This window comes from Episyrphus balteatus, chromosome 1 (genome assembly GCF_945859705.1).
Source record: "Episyrphus balteatus chromosome 1, idEpiBalt1.1, whole genome shotgun sequence".
Taxonomy (NCBI): domain Eukaryota; kingdom Metazoa; phylum Arthropoda; class Insecta; order Diptera; family Syrphidae; genus Episyrphus; species Episyrphus balteatus.
In genome coordinates, this window is record NC_079134.1 from 54,333,252 (window position 1) to 54,351,456 (window position 18,205).

The 18,205-nt window shown below is 33.0% G+C and overlaps 1 protein-coding gene across 1 annotated transcript; it reads left to right on the forward strand.

Annotated features, from left to right (window-relative positions):
- Positions 1 to 716: 716 nt before the first annotated feature.
- LOC129920941 (dehydrogenase/reductase SDR family member 7) lies at positions 717 to 1,914 on the forward strand. Its single transcript, XM_056002494.1, has one exon. The coding sequence runs from the start codon at positions 839 to 841 to the stop codon at positions 1,811 to 1,813; it is 975 nt and encodes a 324-aa protein (XP_055858469.1). The 5' UTR covers positions 717 to 838; the 3' UTR covers positions 1,814 to 1,914.
- Positions 1,915 to 18,205: the final 16,291 nt, after the last annotated feature.

Below are 18,205 nucleotides of genomic sequence, written 5' to 3' on the forward strand. Positions count from 1 at the left end.
CAACAAGAGCAAAAGCGTCATTTTGTTATTTTTTGTTGAAGTGTTTAGTCGCGTCGTGTCTCGTGTCGTTGTTAATAAAATATAAGTATAATTATAAACAATTATATCAAACTATTAACAATATGGAAACAAAAAAAGGTATGTTGTTTATATCGCTCAAAGTGTTAAAGTGATGTGTTTCTGTTTGTGTTGCAGATGTAATCTCTAATGATGAAGAAAAAGGCAGAATGTGAAACATGCGATTGGGCATCTAAAGAAACACCAACAACAGCAGCAACAACAAATAAAATAAAATGAAAAAAATGTATTGTATTTTATATTGTATACATTGTGAAAATTTCGTTTGCCAAAATTAAATAAAAAATAAAACAGTTTCAGTGAAAAAAAAATAAATCTTGTTCTTTTTTTGGTCGCAAATGCGAAACGTCATCCCTTTTTTATTCCTCTTTCTACTAGGTTTTCGCTGCTCCGACTCAGGTCCGCCTTCGGCTCCGTTTTCTCGGAATGGAGATTTTCACCACACCAATACATATGCAATCGACTTCGCGGTGATTATAATTTCCATACTAATTTGAGCCGCCTTCGGACCAGTTTCTGATCCGAAGTCGGACTCAGCTCCGCCTCAGGCGGAGCGGATTCGGACCGAGGTCGGACCTGTTTGCTTGAAGGGTAGTTTAAAACCTCAGTAATTTTTTAAGTTTGGGAGCCTGTGCAAAATTTCTCCTTTCCTTCCCTACTTTCCTTATCATTTGACATCTTCTGATAGAAAATTTAAATAATTTTAGAATTTATACAAAAATCAAAAACACATTGATCATTGTGACCTTGAACCTTGAAAATGAATATTTTCGAATTAGTTGGCCTCATTGTAATCCTTTACTTTTTGGCCAATATCATTCTCTGGATTGTGCTAGATGCTGACATTCAACTTTCTTTCAAAGAGCGTTTTGGTCAGCCTATCTCTTCCCTACGTGGTCAAGTTGTATGGATAACAGGTGCTTCTAGTGGCATCGGCAAATATCTTGCTATCGTATTGGCCAAGAATGGAGTCAAAGTTGCACTCTCCGCTCGAAGAGAAAATGAACTCAAATTAGTTCAACAGCAGTGTTTGGCCGCGTCAAATGGTCTCCTTAGCGATAACGATGTTCTTGTTTTGCCCATTGATATGTTGGATTTTAAATCACATGACAAATGCCTTAAAATTGTGTTGGAGCATTTCGGCTCTTTAGACATTCTAGTGAACAATGCCGGCAGATCCCAACGTGCTAGTTGGGAGTCCATCGACATTGAAGTCGATCGAGAAATGTTCGAATTAAACGTTTTCTCAGTCATTAATTTGTCTCGCCTGGTTTTGCGCTATTTCATGGAAGCCAAAAAAGGCCAAGGCCATTTGGCTGTGACTTCAAGTGGGGCTGGTATAACAGCTGTACCATTTTCGGGGAGCTATCTTGGTGCTAAACATGCCCTGCATGGTTACTTCAAAGGACTTGTAGTAGAAGTTCCATCGATCGATGTAACACTTTTCTGTCCTGGACCAATTGCGACTAATTTCCTGGAAGAAGCCTTCACTGGTAACCCGAATGAAAAAGTTGGCCAGAGTACTGCGGGTGATAAACGTAGGATGACAGCTGAACGCTGCGCTGAGCTGTTTGCAGTCGCTTTATCCAATAAAGTTAAACTGGCCTGGGTTGGACTGTTTCCGGTGAACATATTGCTTTATTTATCACAATACTACCCCAACGTGACGATGTTAATTTACAAACTGTTAGGTCCAGATCGTTTGAAGAAAATAAGAGAAGGAAAGTCAAATTAATTTCAACATCGATTCCAACTTATTTAAGAATTTTTTTAGGATTTGCAATCAAAAATATGTAAAAAGACTTAAGGAATTAAAGAATAATATGTTTTATAAAACTTTTATGGTTTATGTTGTTTACCAACGAAATAATTGTTAATTTAAGAACTGAGTTGCATAAGGTGCCTTAAAAACATTATTGGATTCAAAATCGAAGGATACTTTGTTGCATTAAAACAACAAAAAAGGGTTAGGGAGGTATTTTCAAATTGTTAGTTTGGATTCAAAATTGAAAGATACTTTGTTGCTTTAAAACAACAAAAAAGGGTTAAGGGCCCAACCCATAGAATCCGTTGCGTCCGTTGCGCCGAAGTTTTTGACTGACAGCTCGATAAAATACACACGTTCTTATGGGAAGTCCGTCTCCGTCGCTTATGGGTCGCTTCCCATAAGAACGTGTGTATTTTATTTTAAAACTTCGACGCAACGGATTCTATGGGTTGGGCCCTTTAGGGAGATTTTTTCAAATTGTCAGTATGAAGGGGAATTATAGAATATACAGTTTTGCATCAGATCTTTATTCTGCTTTTCAATTCAAGTGATTTTTAGTTGCTCTATAGGGCAAGTATTGGTTTCGTGTCGAAAAAAAATTTGAGGTTTTAATCAAAACCAACATTACGATGATGGAGAATTTCAAAAAAGTGGGTCTCGCAATTCCGTCCGTGCGTCTGCACGTCTGTGCGGTTGTGCGTCCATCTGTACACATTTCCCCAGCCTAAACGGGTGGACGGATTTTCTTCAAATTTGGTACAGATGATTTTTATGGAATTCTGAAAGTTGTTTTTTTTTGTTTTTTTTTTATATCTCGTTTAGAACAAAAAAATACGATATTGCGAATTTCTCGAAAAAGGCTCTAACGATTTTGATTAAACTTTGTATACGTAATATTTAAAGCAGTGGAAATAAAACTGCATTTTTATTTTTTCTCAAAAAAGTCAAATAACAAAAAAAAATTTTTCATGCCCTAAATGTAGGCTCTTCCCCAATATCAATTTTTTTTTTAAATTTAGAGCCAGCTTTTAAAATCTACAAGTAGACTTACATAAAAGTGCTTTAAACTGCAAGAGTAAGTACGTGCGACCTCAGTCGTGCATTTTATTTAATTCGCTTTCAAATATTTGTATATAAATTTAATTTGGCTTTCAATTGTAGACTTCCATTAAACGATTACCAGAATAGGGTTATTAAATTAAATAGTTCTCTGTAAACTTTGACAAGAATCTACTTATGAGTTTTTAAACTAAAACTGAGGATTATTAGTAGTAGGTATTCGCTTCGAATTCCATAATTTATCTTAAATGATCGACTTCGTTTTCCATAATCAAGCCACTAGAAATATGAAATTTCAGCTTCATAGAATTAGAAATTTCTGAGATAAACTGCATCAAAAATATAAAAGGAACTTATTAACTAACTGACATCAAAATTATAGAGCAGTTCTGTTACTGCATAAGTTGGAATAGCAGTGTGAACTGTGGTAATTAAAAAAAAAAACACCAATCAGATACCTTCTACGCAGATTTGTAATGTGAGACCATAAAGGGTCTTAAGATATCCGGATGTATTTGTGTTATTGTAATCCCATGTTAAAATATAACTTATCGTTGACAAGTAAAAAAATCCAAAGGTATCCTAAAAATTTCTTGATATCTATACAGGGTGTTCCGGAATGAGATAAGAACATTTTAGGCGATAATATAACGAAAGAATTGATTTGTTTTAAATGTTATTATTATAAATATTATTTACGTATTTGCAAAGAATCATATCAAAAAATTTAAAATTTTTGTGTACAAAGTCGATTTTTGGTTTTATAAAAATTTCTTTCGTTAGAAAGCAAAGTACGTATGTAGTAGTCTCTCGTTTTTTTAACAAATAAACTTGACATTTTTTTTTAACTTCAGCTGCCTCCTCGGCAAATGTGCCTATAGGCAATATGGAATATTTCATGATTTTTCCACACAGAAAATAATCTCACCTGGAGGTGAGACTATGTTATCCCATGTTTTTCGGGTCGCTGAAACCAGATTCGAAGTCTATTTTGCCCTATCACGTCAGGTTTTTGAGATATTCTAAGAAAAGATGTTCGTTTCAGGTTGCCTGTGAACTCCTTTTGAGTTTATCTAGAAACCCTGACGATATAGAGAGACTTCGAATTCAGTTTCATCGACCAAAAAAAAAAATATTATTTGCATATTCATATCCCCAGCTCAAAATTTTTTTCCTGCTTGCCCAAAAAATACTCTGGGACAGCAAAACAAAACATTCTGACTTGGGGATGCGACAATCAACACAATGTTCCCAAAAAATTTTTTTTGTCTGCCATGACGTTTTTGCAAATTATTCTGATCTGCTCGGTCTTGTAGAAGAGGTAAAATCTTTTTTGACCATTTTTCAACGAATACTGAATATTAAAAATATCAATTCGCTTGATCATATTGCTTCAATCGAAAAAAACAAAATTGGAAATCAGGGGTCGAATTACGGCACACGATTACGATCATACGTTAACGTTTTGACTATTTATGTCTCTATTTAATTATTAGAAAACGATAGGGACACATAGCAACCATTCGTTAACGAACGTATGCCGTAATTCGACCCCAATGTTTTACTCCGGGTCGAAATTTTAAGTTTTGCCCCAATCTGCGCTCATAAAGATATATATATTCTGAAAGAAGAAAAGAAACTCTAATAGCGTTTTCGTTTGGTCGTCCGGGACTGTCCGGAATTCTCCCGAACGATTCTGAAACTGATCGTTTGGCACTCAATGACAGTTCTAATTCTGAAAAAAAGAGAAAATCGATTCCGAATTTTGAGGCAGAATCAAAACCAGAATCAAGCACACATGTTAAAACTTAAGACGTCAAAGTAATGAAATGTCATTCTTTGTTGTTCATTTCTCAATATCATGATTTTTAACTATGCACAAACTTTAAACTATATTAAAATAATGTGAAGAAAACAAAACAAAAATAGATAACTTAATGATTATAAAAAAAAAATAAACAAAACTAAACTTTCATCAGACGTTCGCATTTGATATTTCACAAATACAAAGAAACCCAAACTTCAGAATAAAAAAAAAGTATCCAACCCTGATCGTTTGGCATTCCGGATCGGACAGTCCCGGACTCTTCTAAGAATTCCCAAACGAAAACGCTATAAATGACGTATTACTTATACTTATAACCTTACTTATACTTATAACCGGCATTTACCGGTATTTGCTGTTTTTATTCTTTAAAAAAACACGAAAATGAAAAAAAAAAAACACAAATCATGTACTAGTTCCAATGGAGGTATACAAAAAAATAAATCAATATTCAGAAAATAATTTAAATGCCTTCATTATTATTATTGTTTTAGTATTCCCATCAACTTTTCCAAAATAAGCTTCAAAGAATCTACTAAAATTGATAAATGCGAAGTCGTATTTTCAGATTTATTTTTTTTTTAACTTCAAAAAAACACTCAACTTTGTGATGCGCCTGACAACCAACAATTAATTTTAAATGAATAATCTTATTGTCACTTAACTATCCCGTTATCATAAACTATTTCTGCATTAAAAAATAACAATTTGATTTATCTTAACATTTTGACCTATGACCTATGGGAACCACTGTGCCATGGTATAAAAAGACAAGGTATGATCATTAGAGCCGCCATCTTACAAAATGGGGTAATAAGGTTTTGACGTTTGCATTTGGCAAAGTCAAAAGCAACAACAATTTCCAGGACAAATTTGTTTACAACAACAATTTCAATGGGCTGGGCTGTCAAAACCTTAAGTAGCCATAAGTTTTGACAGTTCTCGATACTGAGTTTTTTCTAATGATCATACCTTCTTTTTTTATACCATGCCACTGTGCTGTGCCCCGAGGGACCCGTTTCGTAGTCGAGCTGTGACTCACTTTGGAGCCGATTCGGACCGAGGTCGGACTCGTTTGCTTGAAGGGGACTTTTTTCTAATGGTCATCATATGGATGATCATACCTTCTCTTTTTATACCATGTCTGTGAAACAACTTCAGAGGCTAGCGGTATCAGCTGTCACTCGAACGTTGTTTTTAATTTCTAGTTTTTCAATTTCAATTGATGAGTTTTTATTTTGCTAAAAGTGAATGAAATTGGGTGCGTTCCTTTGGAAATATTTATCTACTTTTTAGTACTTAAAGCTGTTTTGAACCATGGTATAGGAAGAGAACGTATGATCATTAGAAAAAACTCAGTATCGAGAACTGTCAAATGAAAGAAAAAAAGATGGCTACTTAAGGTTTTGACAGCCCAGCCCATTGAAATTGTTGTTTTGACTTTTGACTTTGCCAAATGCCAAACGTCAAAACACTATTACCCCATTTTGTAAGATGGCGGCTCTAATGATCATACCTTGTCTTTTTATACCATGGTTTTGAACTACTTTTTCAGTATAGCAAAGTAGATCAAAGTAGTTTTAAGTACTAAAAAGTAGATAAATATTTCCAAAGGAACGCAGCTATTAAATCGAGTATAAAGGCTTGGCCACACCGGAGGGTACGCGGTAGCGGTACGGGTAGCGGCAACGATATTTGTATTAAAAAAATTCCACACCCGAACTTTGATGTGTCAGTTTGGAATTTTTTCCATACAAATACCCGTACCGTTACCTGTACCTCTACCGCGTACCCTCCGGTGTGGCCAAGCCTTAATGTCGTTTTCTTTCACTCCAATGAGAGTACCCTTTTAGTACTTATTTTTGCACTTTTGAAGGTTTTGTGTTCTTTGACGCCACAAAAGTGTAAAAAAAATTACTCCGGAGTAATTTCAGTACTACGGAGAACCCCGGATTTACTCCACATTTTTAGTCAGATTTACACTGATTTGCACACACACTTATGAATTTGAAGTTTGACATTTTAAAAATTTGTTTGAAAAGAGAAAAATGCGAAAAGTTTTTCTTTAAAATTCTTTTGTTATTAACAAGAACAACCATTATGAATATATTTCCTATTATATTATATTCCGCCATATATATTTCTTCCATCATTTCGTTAATTCTTCACTTTTTCCAAATGAAATTGAAAACCGAATAAAACAGCCAGTGTTCTTCATCAATAAAAAAAAAATCCTGTGCCAGATAAAAATAAAATCCCATTTTTTTTCTGCGATGATGGGATATTTTTATTTTACAATGATCAAACTATGGGTATAATGAAAAATATACTAAAAGTAAAACTAAGTCCGCTTCTACACGAAGACGCAAAGTGTGAGACGCACATAAGAGCAAGGGAGAAATAAAGTTCGAAAAAAGTGAAGGAAGATTTTCTACCGTGAGTCTCCGGTGAAAAAATTTGTGACTCTTTTTGACGTTTCTCTTTGATCTTGTTCTTTTTTTTGCTGTTCTGCTTTATTTTATTTCGTCGGTCGCGGAGTCTGCTTCGTCGGTTGTGTTTTATTTGCGTGTATAGTAACGTTTTTAATATATTCAAAAGTTTTCGTTGCACATAGACCCTACTGGAGTTGTTTTTTTTTTTTGTTGTATATTTTGGTGTTTTTTTTTTTTTAATTAAAATACATGGTCTGCTTCCACACGAAAACGTAGACGCACAAGATACACAGAATACGACGTGAAGAAGCGCGCGACGCACCGAAGCGAAAATCAAAAGGAAATTTGAAGATAATTTCTGCGCCTTGAGTCTTCGTGTAGAAGCAGACAACGAACGCTTTTTATGCTTCTATGTTATTAATATTAATTTTTTTTTTCAATTCATAAAATTTTTCCCTAGTGCTATTATCACTATTTTTTTCAAGGAAATTATCCATTTTTGCCTTGTCACACACACAATTACAAAAAAATAAATTACTCTAATTATGTTCTTTCACTCCAGAGAAAGGAGTAAAAATTAAGAGTATACTCCTTAATAGAGTGAAAGAAAACGACATAAAATTGTAGTTGACTGTGAGGGATGTGTTGCAATAGAGGACAATATGGTTCTTCTAAAAAATCAACTTTGTAATGTCGTTTTCTATTGACTTTTGAGATTTTTGTGTAAAATTCTCAGATTTTCCACTGCAATTAGAATATGAAATCTAGTTTTGTAATTGTGTGCGAAATCTGTGCGTATAAAAAAAATAAAACAACAACAAATGTTCAGACAAATGTCAAACAGAGGAGTGTGTGTGAAAGTGTTTGGTTTGTATGCGTGAATCTTGATAAAAATCCAGAATCAGATTCTTGAATCTGAGATTCATTTTTTTGTCATTTTTTTGAATCTCAAGACGCAAATAGATCATGAAATCTGAGATTTGTCCACTATTTCCCCTCTTCACCCCCCTTTCAGCTGTCAAATTCACAAATCTCATTCTGAGATTCGTCAATAGAAAACGACATAACAAAGTTTTCTTGATATTTTGTTCAAGGTAAAGAATTGGTGAGGGCGGATTTTTCTGGGGTCGAATTACGGCATACGATTACGATCATACGTGAACGTTTTGAATATTGCTGTCTTTATTTAATTAGTAGAAAAAGATAGAGACATAAAGCGTCAATACGTTAACGTATGATCGTAATCGTATGCCGTAATTCGACCCCTGAAGTAGCAGAATATTTTCATCTTTGAAGATAAACAAAGTAAGCACCTATATGACCAAAACAGCAATTTGCATCTAGGTATTATTATAAATTAGTTCATGTTACTTTGTAGAGTAAGAACCTATATTCCCAACTTAGAGGATATAATATATGGAGTGCTTGTGCTGTTAGTTCCATGAAGCTTTTATAGAGGGCTCTAGTTTCTTTAAGTTTTTCGATGAGTGCATGCCTCCATTTTATTTTCATTTGATGGCTGTCATCACCAAGCGCGTTTATTTACAGCTGCGGAACCGGACTCGCACTGAAAAACGAAGGCAGCGACCCCTATCCATGCATATGGCGTTACAATGTATTAGGTATAGGAACAAGCACTCCATATATTATATCCTCTTAGATTCCCAAAGTGCCTGGCCACACAGTGTTGTGCCCAATCGCGTTCCAATTCACATTTTCTAGGAACAAATGTCAAAAAGAGGAAAATCCTCACCCCTCTTGCCTACAACCTGACTGGATAGGCGATTGAAAAATCACTGTGTAGCCAGGCACAAACAGAATGAATAAATATTAATACCTACATTTTTAAAGGTCCGCGCCCATCAAGTGGGGTATAGGAGAGACCAAATTTTTACTACATCTGTACGCCAAAAATATTGAAAATTTGGGTCCGTTGAAACCATTTCGATTGAAGAAAAATATGTGGAGTTTCATAGCTGAGGAAATTAATAAAAAAATCAAGCTTGCTGACAACAGTGTACAAGTTGAGACTAAGTAAAAATGCGTCGTAAAACGTACCAAAAAAGGAATGGCAAATAACAACCTAGGTGGAGCTGTCGTAGTGGAGACTGCATTGGATGACGAGGCTAATGAAATTGTGAAACTAGATGATCCACTTGTTCCAGAGTACTTGGTTTCCACAGGAAAAATTAAAACAAAAAAATATGGGTCATTGGAAATGGAACATCAAATGAGGATAGTGTCGTAGGTGAAAGTGACTCCTCAGTTTCAAACGAAACACCACTTGCAAGCACTCCAAAGCCTCCAGAGCCGATCACACTTTCGACGAGTAAAATATGGTGCTTCTGGATTTAAACCAAAACGACGGCAACGGAAAACAGCAAAAGAAAGGATGTTTGAGCAATAGGGGAAGTGGGGGCAAGACCACCTCTTTAGTATTTAAGTGTCTTGAAAACCAATAAAAAACATAAAGGGCGAAATTCAGAATCCTCAAACCAAGCTTAAATTTTGTAATGAAAAGCTGCGTCCAGATAATGTCGATCAACACTGTTTTAAATACGCTTTTATTTTATTAGCCTCACTTGTAACTAACTAACTAAGAATAATGTAATAAAATCTTGGAACTAAATTTTGGCCCACTTCCAATTATCGCACCGAACTGAAACTTTGTACATATATGTAGTTCGGGTGACAACACAATATTTTGGTGGTCCGGACCTTGGGGAGGATATTTTATATTCTTATAGCAACCCTTAGAGTAGGGTGTCCATTTGGGACCTTACTAAAAAGAGAACATTTTACTCTCGAACCATTAAAAAAAGAGGACTTAGAAGAAAAAAAAAGAGAACAAAAAGAACGTAACATAAGCACTACAGATTTATTGTTCCTTAACAGTTACTTAAAAGTAGTGGATCTAGGACACAGGATTATACTTATCAAACAGGAATTACGTTAAAATGATCAAAAATTTGTTTTTTTTTTTTAAAGAAGAACGCCGGCGAACCCCAAATGCGGAGCCGTAGTGTGAAGCAGTAGAGTGGGACAATTGTGATCCCATCCGAGATCATGACTATCGTCGATAATGGAGAAGAAGAAAGAAGAACGCCTCCATTTAAAGCAAACGCGGAAGTTGTTTGATAAACGGGATTTTTTTTTTATTTCTCGATTGTCTTCTGTATAAATACAGTCAAACTTCGATAAATCGAACTTCGATAACTCGAATTTTTTATAACTCGAACAAAACTATGTGGCAGTAGCGTTTAGAGTTCAAATCTCATACGTTTTTTTCCTCATAACTCGATTTTCTCTATAATTCGAACAAAAAATATGGCCTATGCATCAATTAAGTCGAATTTTTTGGGGGAATTCCCATTTAATGAAACAAAATAAAAAAAAACATCACGTATTCATTTGAAATTCGAGTTTTGCAAAGAATTATCTTTTGACAACAAAACATTTTGAGGGAATTCCCATTTGAAAAAAAAATATTAAAACATCACATGTGCATTTAAAATTCGAATTTTTAAAGGGAATTTTCATATGAAAATGAATACATACCTACATACAACCACACATAGGGTAACGTACCCAGTGACCGACACCCTTAAGGGATAATTTGTGTTTGAAAATTCATAACTTTCCCTACACTGCTTCAATTTTAATTATTTAAATGGTTAATTAAACTATAAGAAATGGTTTTTAAGTATAATGAAAGCATAAATAATTGAGTAATTCCATAAAAATATCAAAATTAAAAATGTAATACCTTACCGGTTTTTTAGTTACCGACACCATTTTTTCAGTAGTGGACACCCGATTATAGCTAAGCTGCATTTACACTCCTGGTTTTATCGCCAGTGTGTAAGATGTCCGTTTTTAAATTAGAACCGAACAACAAGACGGTTTTACTACTGACATTCCCTCGTTGTACGGTGTTAGTTCAAGAAGGAACATCGTACAGCGGCAATAAAACTGAGAGTGTAAATGCAGCCAAGCATTCAACTGATCTTCGCCTTTGTTTTGCTTCTGTTTTGGCCTTTTTAAATAATAGCCTGAAATGTCGACGCCAACGAACACTCAAGAACTTGAAAATAACGGTTTAAACCTAGCTTACAGTTCAACGCATAACAAAACTTAATTTTCAATACCTGGGGTCGAATCACGGTAAAAGAAAAAGGTGGTACAGATAGCGTTCATACGTTAACAACTTGTGCCGTGATTCGATTCATGTTCTCTGTTCTACTTTAGGTCGGCTATTCTGGTTCTGTAAAAAGTTTGATGAAAATAGTTTTCATCGATTCTGATTCAGTGAAAACATGGAAATTAAAGTCAAAATTCTATCACATGAAAATAATTTTCTCATCGAAAAGTTTTCTGTGAAAAGAACAATACGTACCTGCCATGATAACAAAAAAAAAAGGAGCTCCAGTCCACATAAAAAGATAAGCATTCGAGCAATACAAACAACCGTTGAACTATGTACCTACCTACTATATCAAGACACAAATTTTGATGGAAAAAGGAAATACATCCTTTTTTTAACAAGAAAATTAAAAGTTGCCATAGAATACGTCAAAAATTATATTTTTACGATCGTTAACGTTAACGTTAACGTTTTGACTGTATCTATTTAATCAGTAGAAAAATGTAGGGACAGGTAGCTTAAAAGCAAAAATGGAATGATGAAATGAAAATTCGAATGAAAACTCCGATGATGAAAATTTTATCATTTCATTTTTTCACAGAACCAGAATAAGGACAAAACGTTACATGCCTTAAAATTAAAAAGAAAGATTTAGGAACACAAAGAAGATTTGACCTCAAACTTGAATGTGGAAGTTTTCTTTGTAAATTTAAAGCTAGTATGTGTGAACTTAAGGGAAATAAAAATAGGCAAACTTAGCCCTTAAGTCTTTAGCGTGTGCATGAAAATGACTGTCAAACAATACACACAACTTGCATGAATCGAATGAACCGTTTTCAGATTCCTTTCACACTTTTTTTAAGTAATTTTATTTAAAAGCGCTATCTATCTAAAAGTGCTTTAAATCTTTGTTTTTTTTTTTAACGGTGAACTGTAAACTAGGCCTTAGGCTTAGAGTTGAGTGGGAAATAACTGAAAATGAGATACTTTGCGGTACTCTTACTTTGAACGTATAACTCTTAGAGAAAAATGATGTACTAGAGAAAGATAGATAATTATATTTCCAATCTAAAAAATCTTTGCAAATTTTCTGTCCGACCAGCAGTCGTTCTCGAGATATTGAGACTAATGTTTTTCAAAATGGCGGACGCCCCATAAGACCAAACAATACGCAAACTGAGATTTATACTCAGGATAAACCCCTCCTCAATACTGCATCCAAACTTAGCTGTAGTCACAACTTTTTTCGGATTTTTCCCCATTGGCTGAACTATTTTTTTTTATTAATTGTATGTACCTAGCTCAAATTATATGTACTTCTGTGACTGTGTACACTGTACATACAATATGTACCTAAATACAAAAAAAATATTTTTTTTCTGTTTCGAAGAGTGAAAACAGACTCATAAAACAAAACTAATGTAGTAATCATAAAGTTCATTAATAACGATCATAAATAAAACAAATGTTTGCAAATCAATAAAATTTCGGTGGTAAGTAGATATTCAATGGCTAAAATGAAAATATTACCAAGTATAATTAATTAACCGTAGTTATAAATTTATTGGCAGTTTAGACAATAGGTACTAAAATGTCCTAATCATAGAATGAACATATTGGAAAACAGCGTAATAAAGTAGATATAGCTTCGTCCCAATCTTAGACAAGAATATAAAATCATGTTTTTATCTTCTGGATGATAAATTAAAGATTGTTGTTGTTAACTATTGCAAATATATAAATTATAGACTTCAAGGACGCACCTTGAAGTAATTGAGTTAAAATTGATCAGGGAATTGAATTAAATCACCAAAAGTAGTGATTGGTTAGCATGACATATTATTTTCCTTACTCGTTAGTTTAAGGCAAAATAAACAAAAAAATGATCAGAATCCAAGTTTTTTTAGAAATTATTTCTTGGAAAAAATTAAACCTTGAAATACTATTTGAATTAAATTAGTTTTTAAGGCCGAAAGGCATTAGTATTAAGAAAAATGAAGAATAACTTAGAGTGCCCGTATAAGGCCAGTAAGTTAGTTGTAAGTAATTGATAAGTAGGCTAGTTTTTATGAATTTTTGTCTAGCTTTAAGATAGTTTTAAGATGATGAAAAATAAAAATGAATTTAAAATTGAAAAAAGTAGTGATTGGTATCTTAAAGTTAAAAAAAAATTAAAATAAAAAAGATATAAAAAAGTTAAAAATTTTGAGTTTAAAAAATATTTGTTTGCAAATGTGTACGACATTTTAGCATCTGGTTTTTTTCAGTAAATGATGTAAAATTGATTAGGAAATTGAATTAAATTACCAAAAGCAGTGCTTGATATCGTAAAATTAAAAACAAAATAAAAATTAAATTGATCGTGAAATTAAATTAAAAAAAAATAAAGTTAAAAAAAAATTAACTAAAAAAGTTAAAATTATGGAGTTTAAAAATAATTTTTTCAAAAAATTTTCACGAAAACAACATTATTTGAAAAGATAATTAAATTAAAGCGTCTGGCTTTAAAAAAGATATAATATAAGATTGTAGCAATACCTACCGTTGTTTTTAAATAAAAGTTTTATTTTGGCACTCTCTGAATATCTACCGTTGTTTTTAAATAAAAGTTTCATTTTGTCACTCTGAATTGAAAAGTTGAAAAAAAAATAGAATCCATTCAGTCTGCTTTCTGCTATTTTGAATTTTGTCACTACATAGTACATACCATCAGGATCACACTTGAAAATGGCAGCCATTTCCGAGTCAGTAAAATTAAAAAAAAATTCCCACTTTGGGCCCTGCTGCCACCTGTTTTCCATCGACTTAGCTTTCAGCCACTTTGAAATTGTCACTTTTACACCTTCTTCAACAACCTCTGCCACTTTGCACCCATTTCTGAGAGAGTTTTTTTTTTTAATGCAAGTTTGACCCTCTACCCTAGCTTTTTCCATCAGTCTGCTTTCTTCCAATTTGGCATTTGCTTATCCCACCCCTACCCAACAATTTCATGAAAAAAAATTCCATTTCTCGAGTGAGTTTGAAGACTTGCAACCATCTCTCCGTACTCCGTCTAGTACTCATGTGTGTACTTTAACACTTAAAACTAAAAGCATGTTTGAAATGGTTTTTGCTTTAATATTAAAAGGGTACCTTATAAGTTATAACTTATGTACGTCAAAAGACTAGAAAAATCTCATGACCGCAAGTCGGCTATGTGAAGCTGGCACCCCCAGATGCTATTTTCTTTTTTCAAATCTATCTGGTTTGATTGCCTAAGGTTAGCCCAGGTTAGCCCAAGATTTTTTTCGTTCGCGCACCCTTAGTTCTAAAATTATAACGGAATTATTTTTTTTTTTCACCTCAAAAATCACAAAAAATAATTTTTTTTTAATTCAGTGTAAAAATTGTTGGTTTTGCACTGTGGTTCGTTTGCCCAACGTTAGCCCAGGATAGCCCAACTTCTTGATTGCACTATTTTTTCAAATCTTTTTTTCATATCAGCTAGTTCCAAAATCGTTAGTTTAAAACCGTAGTTTGTTTGCCCAAGGTTAGCCGAGGAAAGCCCAACTTTTATTTTGCTATCCTACGCTTAGTTTAAAAATAATAGAAGAATTAGTTTTTATTCACTGCACAAAAAAAAGTACGTATACACCACAATGACCTTTTTAAATTTATAATTAAGAACAATTAAATCCACTGGTATTTGCATTGCGCCTCAAATCTTTTTAATTTGACTTAACATTTTTACTTGATTGAATGTAGTCCATATAACATTCCTGTTAAGAAGCTTAAGTTGACATTTAACATTAAAAACCACAACATACAAATAATTTTTCAAGTCTTAAAATCAATAATTTTTTGGTTCGCCATATATAAGTACCTAGAAAAGCTACATGCTTAGTAAAATATATCCAAACATTTTTCAAAAGTAACAATAAATATAAAATGGTGTAAAGTAATTTCTTTTTCAAAACACGAATATAGGTAAAACTTTTTTCAAATAACCAACCTCTTAAAAATCAAAAATTGTTTTTTTTTTCAGTGTAAAAATTATCCTTTTTCCATTTTTTCTTAATTAACCAAACTAATTCCAACAAATTACATCACTTTTTTCGTTAGCCCACCCTTAGTTCAAAAGTTATAACAAAAAAAACTTTTTTCAAAATACCAACCTTCTAAAAATCAAAATTTGTTTTTTTTTTTCAGTGTAAAAATTATCCTTTTTCCATTTTGTCTCAATTACCCATACCAATTCCAACATTACATTACTTTTTTTTCGTTAGCCCACCCTTAGTTCAAAAGATAACAAAAAACTTTTTTCAAAATACAACTCAAGTAGCCCACTGGTGTATAAATTGGTTTAAATTCAATAATTTTATTCTAAAATTGAGAAATTTGAATAAAATGGTGTATTTATCATAAAAGATGGTATAAAAATTATACCATCATCTTTCCTGTGCAAAATTTCAACATTTCTTTTAAGATTTCGTGAAAAAAATACGCCGATATTCAATTGTTTTTTATTATACACCATTAATGGCGCATAAAATTATTCGATTCTCAGATCAACCGAAACGGTATATTTTGTACACTCTCTTTGGTGTGGGAAGTACACCCTTTGGACATAAAATTCACCAGACTGCGTAAGTGGAAGACACCATAATTTTCCCTGGCCACCATTTAAATAATGAAGACAGCGATTAATTATTTTCCTATAATCAGGACCGGATTTAAAGCTGTGGGGGCCTGGGGCTTCAAAAAAGTGCCCCCCCCCCCCCCCTCTCAGCTAACTTATTTCCAAAATAAAATTGAGATTATTTTTGATAGTTTTAAATTTATAGGGAATAGAAGATAAATACCATAAAATAGTATGATTTTTTTACTCAAAGGTGATTTTATTTAAACATGGAATTTCTTTAAATGTGGAATTGTGCTGGGATGCTTTTCCAATCATTTCTTTGGGAACAGAATAAATATAAAATGACGACATTCAAAATAGTTTATATTAAGCGTTTAAGTCACACGCAGAAAAATAATGGACCTACCGAGAAGTGGGTTAAAACAAATGTGTTTAAAATAACGTAGTCTTGGTTAAAAACTACTTAGTTCAAATTTTGTCCTTTTCAGTGTAAAAATTATCCTTTTTCCAATTTTTCTCAATTAACCATGCTCCAACAAATTACATCACTTTTTAAATCAATTTTTTTTGTTATAACTTTTGAACTAAGGGTTGGCTATCGAAAAAAAGTGATGTAATTTGTTGGAACTAGCTTGGTTAATTGAGAAAAAATGGAAAAGGGATAATTTTTACACTGAAAAAAAAAACAATTTTTGATTTTTAAGAGGTTGGTTATTTGAAAAAAGTTTTACCTACACGGAGAAAACATAACGCCAGGGATAACTTTACTTCTAGTATATTTAATCAGAATAAAGTTGAATATACCAGAAATAAAGTTAAATATACCAGAAGCATAGTCATCCCTGCCTTATTTTTTCTCTGTGTATATTCGTGTTTTGAAAAAGAAATTACTTTACACCATTTTATATTTATTGTTACTTTTGAAAAATGTTTGGATATATTTTACTAAGCATGTAGCTTTTCTAGGTACTTATATATGGCGAACCAAAAAATTATTGATTTTAAGACTTGAAAAATTGTTTGGTTGTGGTTTTTAATGTTAAATGTCAACTTAAGCTTCTTAACAGGAATGTTATATGGACTACATTCAATCAAGTAAAAATGTTAAGTCAAATTAAAAAGATTTGAGGCGCAATGCAAGTACCAGTGGATTTAATTGTTCTTAATTATAAGTTAAAAAAGGTCACTGTGGTGTATACGTACTTTTTTTGTGTGGTGAATAAAAACTAATTCTTCTATGATTTTTAAACTAAGCGTAGGATAGCAAAATAAAAGTTGGGCTTTCCTCGGCTAACCTTGGGCAAACAAACTACGGTTTTAAACTAAGTTTTTTGTTGTATCTTTTGAAAAAATTGTGCAATCAAGAAAAAAAAAAATTTGGGCTATCCTGGGCTAACGTTGGGCAAACGAACCACAGTGCAAAACCAACAATTTTTACACTGAATAAAAAAAATTATTTTTTGTGATTTTTGAGGTGAAAAAAAAAAAAATAATTCCGTTATAATTATAGAACTAAGGGTGGGCTAGCGAAAAAAAATCTTGGGCTAGCCTGGGCTCAGTGACGGATTTGCCATAAGGCTTAGTAGGCAGCCTAGGGCGGCAGATTTTGGGACCGATCTGTTCACCTCATAGAAGCCAAATAGATTTTTCCATGACGATTTTCTGATGTCTTGCAGATAGAATTCTGTAAAAAAAATTTTCCAATGACTTTTTTCTCCCATTAGTAATTGCACATTTCGTATTCTAAACTAAAACAGCAAGTTCGCCGCCCCTCGATTAGTAGTCAGCATCTGCGCCTTTTGCCCATTATTTGTATGAGAAAATCCCCCCTATTACGTAACTCCCCCCAATTACGGCTAACTTTGGGAAAACGAACCACAATGCAAATCCAACAATTTTTACACTGAATAAAGAAAAATTATTTTTTGGGATTTTTGAGGTGAAAAAAAAAAATAATTCCGTTATAATTTTAGAACTAAGGGTGTGCTAGCGAAAAAAAACCTTTGGTATCCTGGGCGCTGGGCTAACCTTGAGCAATCGAACCAGACAGGTTTGAAAAAAAATTAGCATTTGGGGGTGCCAGCTTCACATAGCCATTATAGCCATTAAGCCGGTGGCCAAAAATGGGACACTAGTTAGCCGAAATTAGGAACAACGGCCGGATTTAGGAAAATCGGGCTTTAATAAAAAAAACTTAAATAAATTGTTTTTTTTTTTGGAACAATTACTAACTTTGTTCTTAAATTCACAAAAAAAGAAATGAATAATATACTAAATT